General features: G+C 52.3%; 1 protein-coding gene across 1 annotated transcript in view; it reads left to right on the top strand.

The window, feature by feature from the left end:
- PARP2 (poly(ADP-ribose) polymerase 2) overlaps positions 1-22,301 on the top strand; it is a 695,158-nt gene that overhangs the window by 482,807 nt on the left and 190,050 nt on the right. The window contains exon 15 of the mRNA XM_069651725.1: positions 11,665-11,792. Coding sequence (XP_069507826.1) covers positions 11,665-11,792 — 128 coding nt within the window. The remainder of the gene's footprint in view (positions 1-11,664; positions 11,793-22,301) is intronic.

Raw genomic sequence — 22,301 nt, 5'->3', positions numbered from 1 at the left:
TGGCATCAAGGCGCTGAAACATAAGTGTACTTATTACACAAATTGGAACTTCAAGTCCTTTCAATTCAAATCTCAAACATGATACATGTTATACAAACAGAATAGTGTGAAGTGTGCCCTAGCTGACATGTGTTGCGACCTATCTGGTCCTTATCGACACTTTAACATGGGTAAGTAACTTCATAACAATGATATATTTTCAGGGGCCTTGATCTCCCACACTAATACTTCTCAGCTCCTGTCTATCCACAGCACTTTGCTACTGCACACTCTCCGCTCTGGAGACTCGCTTACCTCACACGGCCCAGGCTGTGTAGCATTCAACACTCCTAGCACTTTGTCCTTGGCTCACCCACAAGCTCGTACTCCCAGCACTTACCCCCCCTTCCCTCTTCCTTCTGCACTTGCACGTTCTGAATACTCACAAGGCATAGTAGGTTCGTCCCTCTCCCTGTCTCCCTCCCACCCCCCGACCGGCAACCTCCCCCTCTGCTCTTAATATTGTGTTGTAATGTATTTCCCACCCTCCCTCACTGACCTGTGGGAGCTTTGAAACGGTATATTCTTATTGTATAAGCGCCTAACAAACAAGCAATAAATAAACAAATATATGAACAGAATATCCTAAAAGATCCTCATTACATCTCTTGGTTGGAGCAGTTTATGCCGGTTGAGTTATCCTCTTGAAAATAATTATTTCAGTATCTTCTGGTCGGTATGTACAATACTATTATGTCTGTTAGGCTGAATTCTTCATTGTCTTTGCATCATTGTAGAATAATTCTGAGTGGATGTCCTGTGAGGATAAAGACAATGAAGAATTCAGCCTAACGGCCATAATAGCATTGTACTTGTGAGAATACGGACCAGAAGATATTGAAATAAACATTTTGAAGAGGATAAGTCAACCGGCATAAACTGCTCCAATCACGAGATGTAATTAAAATCTTTTAGGATTTTATCTTCATATATCATTGTTCTGAAGTTGGACCAGCAGTGCTTTCCAATTGGCACTGTGAAGGTGTACCTGCCCACCATTGGGTTCAAGAAGACCCCAGAGAAGGGTGTGTTCTTTTCCATCCCACAATTATGCATTTTTTGCAGCATTTGTTCAATACGTTTCCCAATGGCAGTTTGTTCCTGTGTGGGCTTTAAACTACCTATTGATATTTCTTATGGTGGGCTCTGTTAAAGCCCTTGTATTTTTAATCTCTAAGATTCATTCCCCCTTTGATTTTGCTTTTCGTCCTTCTGCTCTTTCAGATAATCCTCCATATCTTGCTCTCTCTAAAGAGGTCACATTGAGGCCGAGGCTGCTAAGCGGTGTCCGTCTTTGATCGCTCTCAGAATATTCGCCTTCGTTTGTTCTAATGTCTGCCTCATACAACTAAAGTGGAGGGAAATTTCACTGTGCATGGACCCCAAGTGTTAGGCAGAAACCTGTGCAGTTCCCTTAGGGACCACTGCAAAATATTTAAGACTACAGGTGTTGGCAGTAAACCCACTTGGTAGCAGTCTGTACCACCCAGATTTACCTGGTAGCTGTGGCTGAGCAGTCAGACTTCCCTCAAGAAGAGTTAGGCAGTATGCAAAGTATACTCAATAGGCACTCAGATACAATAATACAAGAAAACACTTACCAGAGCTTTGGTATCAAAGTATATAATTATTTATTTAAAAACACACAGTTGAAACACTCCAGCACTCTTATTGTAAAATATTTTAAACACAGTTACTATTATGATATATACACCCCTTTTTCCCTTATTAGAAAATCACAGTAAGACCCCACTTATTTTCATACAGAGGTGAGCGCTTAACTAGGTTGTGAAAAAGGGAGGGAAAAAGACAGAATATGCAGGATTACACCACTCTACGATTCAGGAACACTATTAGCAAGGCAGAGAGCAAAAAGTCACTGGTGAGCCAAAGTCCAAAGGCTGGGCCCACTCTTAGAGAGAGCAGAGCACAAATGCGCCCAAGATCACACAGTTACACTAGGCTCAGAAAGTCTTGCAGAGGGTTCAGAGAAGAGTTTAGAGAGGCTTTAGAAAAGTTTAGCCAGGGTGTCCCAGGCTAACCCAGTTTCGAAAGCCGGGGGCTAAATCTACCCTGTACAGTCGGTTGCAAGGGAAGCCAGGTGGGACACGGTACCTTAAGTGGGAAGGATCCTCCAGCCGTGGTAGTTGTTCCTGGTAGTGGTTGCAAGTTGCGGCGTCGTCCAGGGGAAGAGAAGATCTCGACGTGGAGGAAAGATGCAGGTCGTTGCACTACCAGGGCAGAAACCAGCCGCAGAGTTTTCCGGTAAAAGGTGGTACCTTTATCTCGCGGTCGTGGTAAAACGTGGTATCCCGGTTGCTGGGGTGCTTAGCACGGGCAAGGCAGCCACAAGATACGTCGGGAAAGCGAAAAGACGGTGAAACTGGTTATCCCCACCAGTCAAAGGAAGAAGACTCTCCGGCGGGAGATCTCCTCTGTCGTTTGGAAAAGTGGTGAGACGGTCCAGCAGGGTTCCACTGGTCGTGGTGTCGTGGCAGGTCGGCTCAGCTTCTCCCTCGTCGGATTCTTAGGTCCTGTGGCGACTTCTGAAGTTCCAGTCCCCAAAGCCCTGCTTTTATGCAGCAAACCCCCATTCACTCAGCCTAGCTGTCACTCAAACATGCTAAGTGGTGAGCCGGCCGGCTCAGCACTTGGGCCAATCAGGACGGAGTGCGACTTGAGTTGCCTAGGCAACTCAGTCCAGGGTGCCTAAATTTCCCTCCACCCCTCCTAAGTACCCCAGACATAGTGGCACCACTTTGGAGGGCTTCTGTGGAGAAGCCCGCCAAAAAGTGGAACAAAGGGCTCGACTTGGGTTGGAGTCACAGAAGAGAACACAAACGCCATTTTAGAATCAAGTTTTGGCAAAAAATACCAACAAGAGAATTAATATTAATTAAATAAACCGGCGGTATGTTCGAGGCTACCTTAAATAATTAAATAAAGATAGTAGCCTAAAACAATGGGAAATCCCATAGGAAAATATTCGCGGTTGAATATAAAAAGTAGTATCCACTGCCACCAACCAAAACTCGATCAGGGGGGACGGAGACGTGCCCCCTCGACTAACAGACCCTGGGGCAATCAAATTGCCCCAGCCAGTATGTCCACAATATGATGGTTTGTACTGGTTCTGTTCAGAATTTAAGACTAGTAAAGTCAATGGTGACTTTACATGCCCTGGGAGACAGTAGTCAGTCCCAGGGTATGGAGTCTATACTGGGGGGTCACTATGACACCCCTGTGTTACTGCGCGGAGGGTGCTGTGTAACACACATCACAAAAACACATGAAACCCTATGGAGTAAAAGACCCCATAGCCCATTAAACACATCTAGATTCAAAGAAACACACTGTCCAAGAGTGAGGGTAAAAGAGTCTCACTCTTGGCAGGAGAAAAAAATAAACCCCAAAAATCCAGCAAAGCTGCTGGGGGACTCGCTAGGTTAGGAAATTCAGCCTAAACGGAGAATTCTCCCTAACACCAAGGAGGTCTCTCAGAAGAGGGATTTCAGAAAGGACAACCTCCTGATTGTTGCCTTTGGTCGGGTACGGAAGGACCAGGCTGTTACCAAATAAAACCATGTGCATCTGATTGCCCTCTGTGTTTTAGAGTGCTATGCCCTCCTGGTAAAGAGGTGCTTTGGTCTCAAAGCCCATTCCTCCAAATGCTTACTAGCCATCTCTGCTTTATAGAGGGGAGTTCCGGTTTTGAACATCTAGCAGGCAGCTGCTGGAGCTTCACTGCACATCTTTGCCAAAAACTACTGCCTGTATTACTTAGCCCAGAACGCCGGCTTTGGTCATGCAGTGCTCCAGAGTGTCTCACCTCCATCCTCCAGGTTCTTCACTGTTTTGAGAGCCCTTCTAAGATAGGGAATCCACTTAAAGAATACATTATTTATCTTCAATGTTTCTGATGGATTAGTTCTAAAGGTTCCTGTTCTCTGTCCTAATCAAACTATCATGCAGGTAGCTTGTACAGCATTATGTTCTACATTCCCTCATCTGCTGATCATGGCATACTGAGTTTATGGGGCATAGCCGTTTCCATATATACTGCCCATGATGTTGGGTGCACAGTCATGAGTCAACGACACGGTGCAAGCATTGTGGCCCCCTGGTGCTTGAAAATAAGTTTCTGAAGAGCAGGTTGCGCTGCAGGACACTGTGGAAGGATTAATCCACCAGAAAGGACATTACTGAAGGTCATTTGTTTAGAGGATTTTGTCATCCTTCAGCATGGGGCTTGTAAAGACTTTAAGCTACCAATTCAGCTTATGTGGGCATGCAAATATAGTTCCTATTCTGACCTTGATGCATTTCCTTCATAGTGAACTTGGTGTTACAATTCCTTATAGCTACTCAGTTTGAGCACATGTACAGTGCTCTTGTCTTTTATGGCCCTTATTTATTTGGATGCAGTTACGGCTGCTAGAACAATCCTTACCTTCTCCAGCATGGGGTCTGGCATGGATTCACATGCTCATGAATATTCCCCGTCGTCAGGCTGGGAATCCTCGGTAAAGAAAAAACCAGTATCAGTTTCGTTTCTGATCTGTCTTTCGTAGTAATAACCAATCACTGGTCTCTGCGTCATACTGACCACAGCCAATGACTGCCCTCTACCTAAGCACCGCCTCTGGCAGCCATCTTCAGATTTTTACCGCACGTTCATGTGTTGGGATCCTCGTGCTATTGCTCTCGAGCGTTAGTGCTATTTTTCGCGCTTTTTCACAAAAAACTTTGATTCTTTCGGTCAAAAGAGCCTCAAGCTCCACCGATCCTACATCCGATCAACGGGGACCCGTGTCGGATTCATCTGTGCCCCTCAAGGGTGAAGATTTCGTCGAGCTACACTTCGGAGGACTCCAGAAGCTTCTCAGGCCCGGTCTCGGAGATGGCCCAGGAGAAGGGAAGCTCGACGCCCGGAAAGCTGTTCAGGGTCTGCCCTGGATGCCAGCTGCAGAACGTCTTCAAGGAGGACGAACACTCTTTCTGCCTTTACTGCCTTCATGAGGACAAGACGCACGTGGAGAAGGACTGTGCGTTTTGCGGCAACATGTCGGAACGGACCATGAAGGACCGCCATCAACGTCTCGCCAACTGGCTGGAGGGTAAGAGCCCGTCTGGCGAGAAGAAGAAGAAATCCGAGCGGTCTTCTAAGACCTTTGAGGGCGTCCCGGCGACGGGGGCCCAACATAAGGCCAAGCACCGCGAGTCCGCTGGCACCGGGAGCGCCGAACGGTCGGGCTCTACGGGCGCCAGGCAGGGCGCACCCTCCCCGGCACCATCAACCACGAGCCAACGCTCTGGGTCGGGTAAGAGGAAGGCCGAGCACCCGGCGAAGCTCCTGGAGAGGCCCCGGTCGAGCTCTAAGGCAGAGGAGGAGCGTGGCAGTGCCCCCTCCCTCAAGAATAAGGCGGTGAGCGCACCTAAGGTGGTGAAGGCCTTGATCCATCCGACCAAGCCCTCTATCGAAACAGTCGCGGCGGCCCTGGCTCAGCCTGTGGTGGCTACACCAGTGGGGGCGACCTCAGGGCCCAGAATCTCCCTGCCTCCGCGGAGGGAGTCTTCCTTTGTGCCCATCGATAGGACCCCCGTGAAACCCTCCGTGGGGAAGAAGAAGGGGGGGCAGGGCGTCGTCGTAGATTCGGCCTCAACCTCAGAAGAGGAGCTGATCGAGGTCTTAAGCCACGGCCTAGGCGTGGAAGAAGGCCAGCCCGTCGGAATGGACCCCGACGCAGGTGACGACGACGACATCGTCGAGGATACCGACGGGGCCCCTGCTCGCCCGTCGGATTCCCCTCTGCCAGCGCCGCAAGACAACTCGGCGGCCATTTTGTTGGCCATACAGTCCTTATGCTCCGAGATAAGGACGAGGCTACCGTTACCGACGGAGGAACCTCTCCCGTCGGGGGATCCAGAACCGGGACCTTCTGGTGTTCCCCCCACCAAGAAAAGAAGGATCCATCCACCACCTCCTTTTCAACCGTCGCGCCCCGTCCAGCCCTCCTCCCCGTCCACCCGAGGGGATGATACGGGGACGGACACGGCAGCGACGGGTACGGACGACGAGGCATACGACGAGGATTTTCCGTCGTCGCCTCCCACCAGGGCTTCTCCGCCCGACGAGATCGGATCTTTCCACTCCATGATCTCCAGGGCTTCCGAGCTTTCCAACTCTGCCCTGAGGAGAAGAAAAAGGAAGGCTTCCTTTATCAGCGGCGCGAGGCCAAGAGGAAGACGGTCCTCGCAGTGCCTCTGTTGGACGACATTTGGGATGAGGGCCTTTCCCTCCTCAAGAACCCTTCCACGACGCCAGCTAGAAGAGACCGGTACGAGAAAAAGTACCGGGTCCCGGACACGGCCCCCTTATGCCTCCGGGCGCAGCCTACCCCGGACTCCGTCGTCTCCGCGGCAGCCAGGAAGAAAGCGGGGGGGGGTGCGGCCTCCACATCAACTTCCCCGCCGGACGGCGAGGGAAAGAAATTGGATGCTATGGGACGTAGAGTCATCTCGTCGGCAGCGACGACGATTAAAGCGGCCAACGCCTTGGCTATCGTGGCCCGCTACGACAGGGAGCTCTGGTACAAGATAGCTCCCCTGCTGGATTTTCTGCCGGACGACAAGAGGGCGGAGGCCCTTGAGATCCTGCAGGAAGGTGAGGTGGCGTCGGACCACGCCATCACCGTGGCGACGGACATCGCCGACACTGGGTTCCGCCAGCTGGGCAACGGCGTTTGCCTTCGACGTCGTGGATGGCTTAAAGCTACAGACTTTCGGCAGGACGTCCAGACCAGAGTCCTGGACATGCCCTTCGACGGGAACAACCTGTTTGGGAAGACAATGGACGATTCCCTTCAGGCCATCAAGGCGGATACTGAGACGGCCAGGGCCCTTGGAGTCCTGCAGCAACGACGAACGCCCTTTCGGAGCGGCGGAGGCAAGGGCGCCTCCAAAGGTTCCGGCGGCGGTTTCGCTTCCTACCGTCAAGCGGCCCGCTCGTCGTCGCAAGAGGCCTACAGAGGACGAGGCAAGTCTAGCGGACCCCGCCGTCGTCGCCAAGGAGGTCAAGGCGGCAAGGCCGCGTCCAAGCAGGATTGAACCGGCCGTGGGGTCGGGCCCCCACCGAAGCACCCCGGTGGGAGGCCGGCTGGCGGGCTTCGTCAGCGTGTGGGAGTCCATCTCCACCGACCGTTGGGTGCTGGACGCCCTGGCCCGGGGCCACGCGCTCGAGTTTCAAAGAAGGTGCCCGCGCGTCCCCCCCGTGGCCAGGAAAGAACTTCACGTCCCTCAACTTCTCCTGGAGGTAAAGGCGATGCTCAGAAAGGGCGCCATCGAACTCGTCCCAAAGAGGCTTCGGGGCTCCGGAGTCTACTCGCGATACTTCCTCGTGAAGAAGAAGACGGGAGGATGGCGCCCCATCCTAGACCTGCGACGTCTGAACAAGTTCATCAAGGCGCAGAAGTTCCGGATGGTCACCCTCCAGCACGTCCTGGGTCAGCTGGAGGAAGGAGACTTCCTATCGTCGTTGGATTTGGAGGATGCCTACTTCCACATTCCCATCCTAAAGGGGCACCGAAAATTCCTCAGATTCGTGGTCCAGGGGCGTCATTACCAGTTCAAAGCCCTTCCCTTCGGACTACGGTCGGCACCCAGGGTATTCACCAAGTGCCTCGCACCGGTGGCGGCGCAGCTGCGCCGCGAGGGGATTCACGTCTACCCCTACCTGGACGACTGGCTCATCCGCGCCAAGACGAGGGAGCTCGCCGTGGTCCACACGGCAAGGACCGTCCAACTCCTCACGGACCTGGGATTCTCCGTGAACTACGCCAAATCCCACCTGGTGCCCGCGCAAGTCGCACTGTTTCTGGGAGCGAGGCTCGACACAGTGTCCCTTCTGGCCTCCCCGTCGGAGGAGAGGACCAGGACCATCTTGGGCAAGGTGCAACGGATGTTGGTGGCCGACGCGGCCAAGGTGAGGTCCATCAAGTCCCTCCTCGGGATGATGTCTTCCTGCATCTACCTCAGTCCCATGTGCAGGCTCCGGATGCGCCCGTTGCAAGAATTCCTGGATGCGCGCTGGATCCAGACGACGGGCAGCTTCGAGGAAAGGATCAAGCTCGACGAGAGTTTCCGACGAGCGATACGGTGGTGGGGCACCCGCGCGCATCTGACGGCGGGCATGGACTTCCAGACCCCAGCCCACCAGGAGACTGTGACCACGGATGCCTCCCTGGAAGGGTGGGGAGCGCACACCGAAAATCTGCACGCAAGGGGACTCTGGCTCCCGACGGAGAAGTCCCTGCATATCAACGTCCTGGAGCTCCGTGCAGTGTTTTGGGCCCTCAGGTCCTTCCTTCCGTCCCTCAAGGGCAAGGTGGTGAGGATCTTCACCGACAACACCACCACCATGTTTTACATCAGGAAACAGGGCGGAACCAGGTCCCCAGCGCTGTCCAAGGAGGCGCAGGACCTGTGGCATTGGGCCGTCGCCCAAGGGATTTTTCTGGTGCCGTTTCATCTGGCAGGGATAAAAAACACCATCGCCGACTCACTCAGCAGGGAGCTGCGCTCGTGCCACGAGTGGGAACTACGGCAGGATCTGGTGGATCGCCTCTTCCGACGGTGGGGCACACCCCAGATCGACCTGTTCGCGACGGCGACGAACACCAAGTGCCGGAGGTTCGCCAGCAGGTTTCCCCAGACGAGGAGCATGGGCGATGCTTTCTCGTTCCCCTGGGAGGGCCTGTTCCTCTACGCGTTCCCTCCCTTGCCTCTGCTAATCCGGCTCGTCAACCAGCTCAAGAGGTCACGGTGCAGGATGATCCTCGTCGCACCTACGTGGCCGAGGCAGATATGGTTCCCGGACCTTCTGGACTTGTCAGCGTCCCCGCCGATCAAGCTGCCGGCGGACGCGGATCTACTCTCCAGGGAAGGAGGCGCCATCCTCCACCACGACCCGAAGTCGCTGAACTTGCAGGCCTGGCTCCTGCAGCGCTAGAGTTTGGAGGATACGACATACCGGCCGATTGCAGAGAGGTTCTTGCAAAGGCCAGGGCGTCCTCGACTCTTAAATGCTACGGACACAAATGGAAGAGGTTCTCTGTCTGGTGCCACGCACAGAAGATTAACCCTCTACGGATTACGGCTCCCCAAGTACTGCCGTACCTGCTGACGCTGGCCAAAGCTGGTCTGGCACACGCGTCCATCAAGATTCATCTTGCTGCGATCTCCCGATACACCAGAACCACGGGGCGGACGTCCTTGTGGTCTCATCGTCTGGTGAAAGAGTTCATGAAGGGACTGTTCAGATCGTTCCCGCCGGTGAAGGCTCCGGCCCCGGCGTGGGAGCTCAACGTGGTGCTGACCAAGCTCATGGGACCTCCGTTCGAGCCTCTGCACTCGGCCCCGTTGAAGTTTCTATCGTGGAAAACAGCTTTTCTTGTGGCCATCACCTCCGCACGACGAGTGGGAGAGATCCAGGCCCTTTCCTGCAAGGCCCCGTACTTGACTTTCCACGACACGAGGGTAGTGCTCAGGACGCACCCCTCCTTCATGCCCAAGGTGCCGTCGGACTTCCATCTCAACGAACCCTTGGTGTTGCCTGTGTTCTTCCCGTCGCCTTCGTCGCCGGCTGAGAGGACTTTGCACTCGCTGGATGTGGCTAGAGCGCTGAAGTTCTACGTAGACCGCACGAAGTGTTTTCGGAAGACGTCACAACTCTTTGTGAACTTTGGACCTGTCAATCAGGGGAAGGCTCTCTCGAAAGCTTCCATTTCCAGATGGCTCTCCGGCTGTATCATGTACTGTCATCGGTTGGCAAACCGACCGCTGCCTGGCCGTCCGAGAGCCCATTCCACCAGAGCGATCGCAGCTACCACGGCGTTCCTATCTGGTGTGCCCCTGCTGGACATATGCAGGGCTGCTACGTGGAGGTCGACGCACACCTTCACGAAATTCTACTGCGTCGACCGGGATTCCAGGGAGGAGTCCAGGGTCGGCCAAGCAGTGCTGCGCAACCTGTTCGCCTGAGGTGAGCCTGGTGAGGAGGTAAGATGCTTAATGTTGAGTTTATGTGATGCTTAATGTTGAGCCTTTGCCACCTCCCGTGGTTGTGCATGTGTGTACTGCTATGTATTCTTTATTCATGAGCATGTGAATCCATGCCAGACCCCATGCTGGAGAAGGAACAAGTTACTTACCTGTAACTGTTGTTCTCCAGCATGGGTCTGGCATGGATTCACATGCGAACCCTCCTGCCTACCCCTCTGCGGCTCTTCACTTGGTCATACTGCCACTTCACGTGCTTCCAAATCTGAAGATGGCTGCCAGAGGCGGTGCTTAGGTAGAGGGCAGTCATTGGCTGTGGTCAGTATGACGCAGAGACCAGTGATTGGTTATTACTACGAAAGACAGATCAGAAACGAAACTGATACTGGTTTTTTCTTTACCGAGGATTCCCAGCCTGACGACGGGGAATATTCATGAGCATGTGAATCCATGCCAGACCCATGCTGGAGAACAACAGTTACAGGTAAGTAACTTGTTCCTTCCCTCACTGAGAGCCAACCAACCCTTCTTCATGTTTAGGCGCAATACTATAAAGTGGCTCATTACTAATGACACAACTGGATAGTGTCACTCATGGACCCACGAGGATATCTGACATTTGGACTTTGCTTCGTAACCCCTGACTGTCTATTTTCTTCTGCAACTGTACTTTCCTGTATATATTTCCTCACCTAATGTGTGTATCTCATTGTATCTATTGTATTTGTGCATCTACTGTAACCAAGCTGAAAGTATACTTGTAACCTCTTTTTGAAAGGCGCCCAGATACCCCCAGGTTGGTTGCGCTATGCAAATAAACAGTGCGTTGATGATCAGGCTCTTTCTGTGAACCTTAACTTCATAGTACTTTCCCAAGAAAATCTCACACTTGGGTTCCGTCATCTTTCCTTCTTAGAGTTACTACAGAATTCCATCTTGCTCAAAAATTAGACTTTCCATTTTCCAAGGTCGTGATAAATAAGCTACCTCATCACGCTCCCCACAGATAATGAGTACCCTGAAATTGACCATGTTGCATCAAGTTATGCCTTTGAGTAATTTCCACAATTAAAGAAACATGTCTGATTTGAATGCATGTGACAAGCTTGTGTTTGAAAATTAATTGGCCTCATACACTGTGGGATTGATGGACAAAAGATCGATGCTCTTTAAGCAGTATTATAGCAACTGTACCATTTGAGATGGTTTCATAGTACATGGCTTCTTTTTTTCTGGTGGGAACATATGAGATGGGTTGTTTTGCTGCAAATAAGCATTGTGATAAATGTATCAAATATTTGAAATTAAATCTGAATACGTGCATTCTGTATTGCAACACTTTTCATGTGGATAGTTCAAATAAAGGCGACTGGTGTTCCCATGTGGTTCTTGTTCTCGGTTACTTTGTCTGTGCTGCACCCTGGGCTGGTGTCCTAGTTAATAAGATATTGTTACCTGGCTCCTCTATATTTTACTGAGTATACAAAGGAAGACCAGCAAACTTTCTCTATGATAAACCATGTAAACATCATTTGTTTTGTATTAATTTAAAAAATGTACATTTTTCAGGTAATTGATAAATACCTACAAAGCACCCATGCTTCTACACATAACGCGTACACAATGAGCCTGCTAGATGTCTTCAAGGTTGAAAAAGAGGGAGAAAAGAAATCCTTTAGAGATGACATCAAAAACAGGTGTGTTTTTCTTGATCATATATTGTGTTTATGCCTTCTTACTGTCAAGTCATTTGCAATTCGCTTTGTGGCCTTGGTGTGGCTTCATAGCATTTTCCTACTTTTCAGGGCAAGGATCCCTGGACACAGATTTATTTAAGCATATTTCTCTCATGAGAACAGAGCCCTTATCCAAGCCCGCGTTTCTGCGGCATCCAACAACTCGGCCAAACTCTTTATCTGCAAGGAGCTCGCCAATCCTGCAGCAGTCTCTACCTCTCCTGTCCCCTCCCAGGCCCGTTGCATGGCCCTGACTTCTCATTTTATCTCTAAAACTCAGGACATCCTGTCCTCTCTTCCTCTCCTCCTTCTCCATCTACACCCCTCTCTTCCTCTGGCCCTTCTGTGGCCCTCCCTCCTTATTTGCCTTTGCTCTGTTTTCCCCAGACAAGGTTTCTAGACAAGTCTGATGTATGAAAGTCTTGTCAAAACAGGTTCTCCCCTGTTCCTGTAAAACCATCAAGGACCACATTGACACCCTGGCTCCTGCTTTGGCTGCAACCACTCCTTCGCCACTGGAGTCTTCCCTTCCCCCCCTGAAGCACTCCCTTGTACACCCTCTTCTTAAGAAACCCAGGGCAACCCCCTCCTGCCCTGCTAACTATCGCCCAATCTCCATCACTCCTTTCCTGTGCAAACTCTTGGAAAAGCTCGCCATCTCCCAGCTTAATCTTCACACTGAATCTTTTGGTTGTCTCCCTGACCATCAGTTTGCTTCAGAGCGGCCAGAAGCATGGAAACTGCTCTCCTGAACATCCGTGAAGACCTGCTCTCAAACCTTGACTCCAATACCCCCTGTGTCCTCATCTTACTTGATCTCTCTTCTGCCTTTGACACGGTCAACCATGCCATCCTGCTCAACCGTCTCTGTGATAACCTGGATATCACTGATAAGGCCCTGGCTTGACTGACCTCTTACCTCTTACCTCTCCGATCGACCCTCCCAGGTCCAACTTGGGTCGTTCCTCTCCTCTATCTCTACCTGTGGTGTTCCCCAGGTGTCTAACCATTCTCCCCGGCTGTTCAACCAATACCTGGCACTTCTTTCCCACTGCATTGCCGCTCTCTGCCCTAACTTTAAGTGTTATGTGGACGACACTCTGGTCATTTTCAGGCACTCTTCCGCCACCTCCTCCCCTTATCTCATCTCTCACTGACTGTCTGCTATTCAGGAGTTGTGTGCCGCCAGTGATCTCTGCCTTAATTCCATTAAGAGTGAGATTCTCCTCATCGGCACACCTGCTCCCACTTTTCCTATCGCTCTCTGGGCAACTTCTCTTGGTCCTCTTCCTTCTCCCCACCTGTGAGGCTAAAAACCTTGGGGTCATCTTCGACTCCACACTCTCCTTCTCTCCTCACATCTGACGTCTCTTATAAGTCACACTACCAGCTGCACCTCCTCAGAGGTATTCTTCCTTACCTCTCCTTCCCCCAGAAGCTCACTGTCTCCAGAGCTCTGGTTCTCTCTAGGCTGGACTACTGCAACAGCCTCTTTCTAAATCTGCCTGCTTCTACTTTCTGCCCTCTGCAACTCATCCAAAAAAGGACTGCAAGCCTTGGCCTCAAGCCCAGGGATTGTATCTCTCCAGGACTGAAATTTCTGCACTGGCTCCCAGTGGCTGCAAGGATTAAGTTCAAAACCCTCTGCATAGTTCACAAGGCCTTCTGGGGCCTGAGACCTCAATACCCTCTCTTCCTAAATACCTTCCTTGTCGAGCTCTTCGCTCATCCGCCTCCAACTCCCTCAGGGTCAGTCGCTTCTCCACGCAATGAGTTGGTGGTAGATCTTTCTTCGGCTGGGGCCTCCCTCTTGAACAGCCTCCCTGAAACTTGAGGAGAACCATCTCCGGTTCCGGAAGCACCTCAAGACCTTCCTCTTTGTTTCTGCTTTCTCTCCTCCTCTTCCCTGATCAACTCCTGTCTGAACTGCACTGGTCACCTGGCTACCCTCTGATGTCGGGCCCAGGTCCCCTGCCCCGCCAGCTGCACACCTGCACTGCCTCCCGGGTAACCCCTGCACTTGGGGCTGTTTCTGTATCCTTACAGTCCCCACCAGCTCTTGACAACCGATGTCTGCACTTAATTTATTACTGTTGATCCTATGCACTGCCCCCTTCACTTCCTCCCCTGCATTTTCCCTCTCCCCCCTCCCCCCTCCCCTGCACTTGCGTGATCTTAATTTCACCTGGCCTAGTAATATAATTCTGTCTTCCCTCTGTTCCCCTTCCCTTGCCACGTTGCGCCTTGAAACACTTGTGTATAGGTGTGTTACAAATGCCATGTCATATATCATGCAACTCCTTCAATCGGGTAGTAAAAGGTGTTTTCATGAACATAATGTTGAAATAAAGATGTTTTGGACGTTTCGTTTTTCTCTGCTACATCATGCTGCCCCTTTTTGACAAATGTACCTCCTGTGCTGGTAAAAAGTGTAAAGAATGACGGCCATGCACTGCTCTCTAAGACATGCATAACACTGGGAATTCGGCGGGAAATCAATCAGTGACATGTGTTAGGGAGAATTCTCAAAATGTGCCAATTCCTCTCTACCTTAGAGACCCTGAGCTCTTTTGCTGAACTTTGGGACTCTGTACATTTTAATTCTGTTTGTTTTCTGTGTTCTTTGACTTTGGAGTTTTAAGATAACTCCATAGGCATCTTTTCATGTGTTACACAGCACCCTCAGTACAGTGACACAGGGTTGTCTTTTCAGACTTCACAAAGGTTTAAATACCTTCTCTGGGATAAACTACTGTTTCCCAGAGAATGTAAAAATTGACTTTACTAGTCTTTCCAAATGTACAGACCCAGCACACACCATCTTACAATGGAGTGCAGGAGGGGTTACATAGTATCCCCTGTGTCTAAATACTCATGTAGCGGTCAAATGCTACCCTTTCCTATTGAAAAGGCTGGTGGCAGTGGTTTTACAACAAACTACCATGATTTTTCCCGACCACGAAGCCCGGTAGCTAAAAATCATGGGAGCCATGTTTTTCAAGATTGCACCTTAAGCCCCTTTGTTTAAACGGGTCCCAGACTTCTTTTTTCGCCATTTCTTTTTGGAAAGGTCCTTCTAGAGTTTGTCTTTGCGCGCCAAACCAGGTTTGGTCCCTTTGGCGGGCTTTCAGGACTGAAGGCTGCCTCTGCCGTCTGAGTGTCTGGGGTGGGCAGGAAGTGAGGGAGGTGCACAAAACTCCCTGTGCTTAGTCTCCTACGAGACCCAAATGCACTCTGGCATGATTGGCTGGCTGACTGTCCGGCAAGGACAGCCACCCTGCTGGGTGAGTGACAGCTAGGCTGGAATGAATGGGAGAAAACTGTTTAAAAGGCCAGTCTCACCCCAACGAAACAACACCAGCACACCACCCTGCAGACGCAAAAGCACCCCCCACCCATTCCAGAGGGGGAATATCGTGTGGCAAAAATACAAACGAGGTGCACGGGAGGTACTGCGGTGGCCGCCCTGGGTGTGGGGTCCCCGCCTGAGGTTGGTGGGGCGAGTGCCCGCCTGGGGGGCATCGGTCAAGGACCAGAAAGACCGCTCGGAAGGGGTGGGGACGGCATACCTTGCCAGGAGAGACCCCCAACGAAAAGACAGCAGCATTCCACCCAGCGGAGGCAATAGCACCCCCCCCCCCACTCTAGAGGGGAATCAACCTTCTAGAAATAAAATCGAGGTGCACTGGAGGCGCTGTGGTGACTGCCCGGGAAGTGAGGCCCCCGCCTGACGCTGGTGGGGCGAGTGCCTGCCCGGGGACAACCGCCAAGACCGAATAAAGGCGCGCAGCAGGATTGAGGGGCCCCACCGCCGGAGGGACACCAACGGTCCAGCGAGGTGAGCCCACTGGGAAGTGAGGTAACTTTTCCGACAGTGTGCCCGGGGGGCCAACCTAATGGACTGGCAGCAGAACCTGCAAAAATATCGGTACCGAGACTCGGTCCCCCCCGTTATAGAACCACCCCACAGAGAGGGAATGGCCCATCTGGAACCCCCAGCACCCTCCACGGCCGCAATGGAGCGGGGATTTGCCTCCATACTGCAAGAGATCCGAGATATGCGGGCGGACATTGCCCAAAAGTTTGAAAAAATGGACCACCGGGTCGACAAAGTTGTGGACAGACTCCTTCAGGTCGAATCCAACCAATCTTCAGCGGCCACCCTTGAAGTAGAGGTAAACATGAGGCTGGCTGCCCTGGAAAAAAGGGAGGAGGAGAGGTCAAGACAGATGGACGATTTCGAGAACAGGGAGCGGAGAAACAACCTCAGGATCTTTGGGATCCCGGAGTCGGAGGGGGAGACTGAGAGGGAGCTGGCCCGTGTGGTGCGTAACATAATTGCCCTCCTCTTCGAAGAAGAGATGACTACTGAACTCATATTCGATCGGGTACATAGAGCGGGAGGTCGAGCAGGAGGCCCCCGGTCGATTCTGGTGTGGTTCCATTACTACCTGGAGAAGACGCGGGTTTTGGAGGCCTCCAGGAAGGCCCAGGAGATCACATACAACAACTCCCAGATCTCCATCTTCCAGGACCTCTCGGCATACACCCTGGCCAAGCGGAGGATGTGCCGCCCCCTCACGCAGTTGCTGAAGGAAAAAGGAGTGCGATACAGATGGGGCTTCCCCTTCTCCCTAACATTCGAGTACCTGGGCCAGAGAACGACATTGATTTCGGAGGAAGATATTAAGGGGGCTATCCAGGACTATGTCTCTGATCCAGCGCCCCGTCGGGAGCCACGGGGGCCAGCCAGGGTCAGAGCTGGAGACCCAGGCCCGCCGAGAGAAAGACGGAAAAAGTCAGGAGCGAGGAAATTCAGGAGAATGAATACGCCCTCCCCAAGGAAAGAAGGGCAGCAGAACGACTCTGAGGGGCAGTAGCTGGGCAGTCCCAGTGTGAACGTGGCCTCTGGAGTTCCCGGAGGGCACGGGTTTACCTGAGGGTGAGAAGCCCGGCAAAAGATGGGAGAAGAGGAGGAAACTAGAATCCCCTCGCAAAGCAAGTTGGGTGAGCAAAATCGGGGAGGGGATCGAGGGGGGGGGGGGCTCATGATAATGTGCCTGTTAACGATGGCCTGGCCGAGAGGGGCAGGCTGGTGGTCTGGCCAAAGCGCCAGTGATGGCTGAACTATCTGGCTGGACGCTGGGGCAGGGGGTGGGGGGATGGAAACAAGTTGGGGGTTGTTTGTTCGGGAAGGGGATTGGGGGTCAGTTGGGGAAACATGTCAAAAGTGTCCATAAGTCAATTCATGGGGAGTTAGAAAGGAGAATTGTTGCGAGGCAGCCATCCGTTAGAATAGAATTCATAGACAATGGCTGATGGTCTGCCGGCCCTGGGGGTGGGCACCCTGAATGTTCGGGGCCTGAATACCCCATCGAAGAGATCCCTAATCTGCAGGGAGTTTAGGAGGGCTAAACTGGACCTTCTGTTTGTACAGGAAACGCACTGGGCAAGGGGAAAGGAGCCCCGGTTGCGGGCGGGGGGGAATCGAGGAGGTCTTTCACGCTTCCCATAGGACCAAAAAGAGAGGGGTGGCCATCTTGGTAGCTAGAGATGCAGGGTTCGAGAAAGCAGATATCCTAAAAGACCCGGAGGGAAGATACCTGTTGGTCCGGGGCACCCTATGGGGCTCCCCCCTCACTCTGGCTGTAGTATATGGCCCCAACGAAGGACAGGCCTTATTTTGGGAAACGGTGAGAGATAGGATCAGACTATTCGTGCGAGGTCCGCTAGTGGTAGGGGGGGACTTCAACATGGTCCTCGACCCGATTATGGATAGGAAAAGGGTAGACCCCCTTACTCCCAGAGCTGCAGAAGAAGCTATGGCACAATCTTTCCAGAGGGTAAACGTGGAACTGGGCCTAACTGATACAATTCCTCTTCCCAGAGGGGGAATCCCTTCCTTCACCTATTATTCAGCTATACACAACTCTTTCTCCCGTATAGACTACGTCCTGGTAGAGGAGGCACTCAGTCCATATGTGTCAGGCTACAGAATAGACCCCGTACCCTGGTCAGACCATGATTTAGTTAAAGTCACAATAGCGATGGGGTGGTGCAGGGAACGCAGAGGGCGCTGGAAGTGCAACAACGCTCTGTTAAAGGATGAGGTCCTCTCTCAGGAGGTCTTGGACTCCATAACAGAGTTCTTTGACCTAAACGACAACGGGGAGGTAGCCACTCACACGCTTTGGGACGCCTTCAAGGCTACCCTGAGAGGGGTCCTTATAAAACTTGGGGCCCAGAAGAAAAGGGAGAGGGAGATACAGGAGAAGGCTCTGAGAGATAGGATATCCCGCCTCCAACCGGCGAGCTCTCCGGGGCGCCCATTAGCGGGTGAACAGGTGGCCGCCCTCGAAGACTGCAGGCTACAGCTTAAAGACCTGCTCCTACATAAGACAGAAAGGTGTCTCCAACTAACTAAACAAAAATACTATGAGAAGGGGGACAGGGCGGACCAGATCCTAGCCTGGAAGTTGAGGGAGGTCCAGAGGAATAGAAGGGTGAGGGAGGTGAGGGACGCCCTGGGGCTTCTCGGCAACGACTCCCCCCATATCGGTGAGGCTTTCCGCCAATATTACACAGCTCTCTACTCCTCAGAATATGATGGAGATGATGCCCAGATAGACACCTTCCTTGACTCAATACAGATTCCATCCCTCTCAAGGGAGATGGCAGAAGGGATAGAGGGTCCGGTCACAGAGGATGAGGTGGACAAGGTGATCTCTGGGATGAGGGTGGGAACCTCCCCCGGGGAAGATGGCTTCACAGTTTTCTTTTACAAAAAGTTCCGGTCCTCTTTGATCCCATACTTAGTGAGGGTCTTTAACGAAGTGCTGGACAGGGGCATACTCCCCGAGTCTATGATGGGAGCCGTGATAGCAGTCTTGCCCAAGGAGGGGAAGGACCCCTCGGAATGCTCCTCCTATCGGCCCATATCATTGTTAAATGTAGATGTGAAGATCCTGCCCAAGGTGGTGGGGAAAAGGCTGGAAGGCATAATGCCGAAGTTAATTCACGGGGACCAGGTGGGCTTCATAAGCGGGAGGCAGGGCTCGGATAACATCCGCAAGACCCTAGACCTGCTTCACTTTGCCCAATCATCGGAACTTGACGCTTGCGTCCTCTCACTGGACTCGGAGAAGGCCTTCGACCGGGTCGAGTGGCGCTATATGGAGCTTCTCCTTCAAAGAATGGGCTTTGGGACCCACATCATGAGCTGGGTAACTGCACTCTATAGAGCCCCCACAGCGAGGGTACAGGTAAACGGGACACTGTCTGGGTCATTCCCCCTCTCCCGAGGAACAAGGCAGGGGTGTCCACTCTCCCCCCTGATCTATGTCCTCACCATGGAAGCCCTGGCAATTGCGGTCAGAGCGCACCCGAACATTAGGGGAATAAGAAGGGGAGAGATAGAATTCAAGCTTTCCCTGTTTGCGGATGACATTTTAGCCTACCTAGTGGGTCCGGGTTCTTCCCCCCCCCCCCCCCCCCCCCTCCTGGCCCTGGTGTCAGCATTTGGTCGATTCTCGGGCCTAAAAATAAATACTGCAAAATCAGTCCTGCTCCCAATGCGAATAATAGACCCGGTGCTCGACCCCCAGAATAGGTTCCACGGGATCAAGGTGGAGAAGGTCGCTATACGGTACTTGGGGGTTCTCCTCCCCAGAGATATGTCGAATCTGGGCTCCGCCAACTACGATCCCATGATTACAGAGATCACCTCGGACTTGAGGAGATGGGGTAAAATGATTCTCTCTTGGTATGGCCGAATGACGGCCGTCAAAATGAATGTCCTGCCACGACTCCTGTACCTATTCACAGCACTCCCGACCAGGGTCCCGGCACAGAACTTCAAAGACCTACAATCGGGGGTCCGTGACTTCGTGTGGCATGGCAAAACCCCGAGAACTGGAAGGGCCGTCCTGACCCTACCAAGGGAGGAGGGGGGATTTGGGCTGCCAGACTTTCATCTCTACTTCTGTGCTGCCCAACTGCGTGTCCTCCTGGAGCACATGAAAGAGGGGCTGAGAACGTACTGGTCCTACCTGGAGGACATGGACGCCCATCCCCACAAAGTCTGCGACCTCCTGTGGACGCCTCGCAGGGATATACCAGGGCGTTTACGGGCCCACCCGACCCTGGGAGTCCTATGGGACATTTGGAAGGAAGGCCCTCAGACCGCTCACCTAACCACATGGCCGTCTCCAATGTCATCCCTCTGGGGACACCCCATCAACCTGGGAGGAAGAGGGTTCAAACACTCCCAGATCTGGTCAGATAGGGGGATGGAATGGGCGGGGCAGATGTTCAGGGACGGTGAATTCTTACCTTATGAGGAGCTCAGGGAGGCACTGGGTCGTGACTCAATATCTATCTTCGAATACCTTCGCCTGAAGGGCATCCTCTGTGACCCATCTTGGGGCACCAATCTGCGAAGACAGTTGACCCCCTTTGAGAAGCTCCTCGATTTGGCGGCCTCCAGGAAGGGGGCGGTTTCAAGTTTGTACAGGGTCCTAAACACGTACAACCTTCAGGGCAGGAGGAGTTTTCGCTTGTTCTGGGAAGGCCTGGCAGGTGCCGAAATCTCTGAGGATGATTGGGCTAAGATATTTAAAATTGCATTTCACGGAAATCTTTTCACCGCTGACATGGAACATAATTTTAAGATACTGCAGGGATGGCACAGAGACCCCGCAAAATTATCCAAGATGTTCCCGGGAGTGTCACCAAGGTGCCCGAGAGGGTGTGGGGAGACAGGGACCAGAGGCCACATGTGGTGGCACTGTGCGAAGGTTCAAACATATTGGGAGCAAGTGAGGGACTGGATGGAGGAAGTGACTGAGGTCCGCATACCACTTAATCCCCTGACGATGCTGTTGGGCCTCCCCCCAGAGGACACAGAGGTGCACCGATACCCTAGGATGTGGGAAACTATGTTAAGGGCTGGAAGAGTGGCTCTGGCCCAAAAATGGAAAAGTCCGGAGGCTCCCTCAAAGGAGGACTGGCTGAAAAAGGTCAAAAATATGTTTTTGATGGACAAATTGACGGCCATGGTAAATGACAAAACTAGCTCATTCCTCACTGACTGTTCGGGTGTCCAGCAATCCTGGGGATGGGATGTACACTGAACCTATTGAGAGACCCCCCACCCTGGAGATGAGGGGATTGACCCCCTTTTGAAGGTCAACCAAACTTGGGGCCCCAGGACCTGGGGAATGGCAGAAGCCAGCCAACTGATGTAGTGGTTATGCATCGCAACAACTCTATGACAAGGGAGACGGAGGCATCTCCGCGAGTCTCCCAAGATGAATACACTGAACTGGACACGGGGAAGGGGGGGGGAATCCAGGGGTGGGGCGGGAGGGTGGGGGGACGGAGGGGGATTCCACTGTTCTTTTTCCTTGTTTGCTTATTTGTAAAATTTAAAATGCCAATAAAAACGGAAGTTTTAAAAGGCCAGTCTCCACGACTGGAAGGCAGTCGACCACTGGAACGAAAGAACCGAAGACGAGCTGGAAGAGGACGGCTGCTGCAACTCCTGGACTGTTAGTTTGCCCGGTGAAGCCCTGCTGCAGGTCCAAATTGCCAAACTCCATTAAACAGAGAAGCTCCTTCAAGGATGGCTTCTTCCTTTGAGTTGGTGGGACCAATCAACTCGAAAGACACCTGGATACCATTCTCAAGGCTGGTTAGGATTAACCAGGGAGAGGGTCACCAGCTTGTGTTCTTGAATCTACAGCTACTGGAACTGAAGTGACTCCATTTCCGCTTTCTTCAACGATCCCGTGCAGTGCAGGATTCCCCCGGCGTCCTCCCTCTTGTCCCCACGACTGAGGCTCAGAAACAGCAAGATCTGCAGGACCTGCCAGGAACCACGACTTCAGCATCATTTGTTTCTTCTCACTAAGGTACTGTGCCAATCCGATTGAGAGAACGCCACTCTCACGTGAAAGTTTGTGAAACTTTCCCAACTTTCAGGCCTAATCAGCTTGTGACCCGACATATAATTCTTTTTCGCCTAAACTACTTCTAACAACTTTCGCAAAGACTTTACCGTTTGATACAGAACTGCTCTTTCGAGTGGATTGTGTCCTCCAACGTATTCCTCATCTTAGATGTATTCCATCCAACTTTAGCTGCTTCAGAAAAATGTTCTCGGCAGAGGGCGCCGTGCGTCGATGTCGTTGAGTCGATGGTCCCTCGAAGGCCTCCGTCGAGGATGACGTCATCGGGTGTATAAGTAGCATGAGCGGTGCCTGTTAGCCTCAGCTCAGTTGTTCCACAGTATACGTTGCTTCGGCGATTCGGCGCGCCTCGAGTTCTGTGAAGAAATAATAAATAACGAATATGTCCTCGTCATCGACGCCGACCACGACCACGAGATCTTGTTTCAAAAAGTGCAAGTCGTGCAGTTAAAAAATGTCGATTACAGAACCGCACCAAGAGTGTTTGTGGTGCCTCGAAGAA

This window comes from Ambystoma mexicanum, chromosome 3p (genome assembly GCF_040938575.1).
Source record: "Ambystoma mexicanum isolate Mex_15411 chromosome 3p, UKY_AmexF1_1, whole genome shotgun sequence".
Lineage (NCBI taxonomy): Eukaryota > Metazoa > Chordata > Amphibia > Caudata > Ambystomatidae > Ambystoma > Ambystoma mexicanum.
The sequence above is the reverse complement of the archived record's forward strand: the minus strand, read 5'-3'. Positions and strand labels throughout refer to the sequence as shown.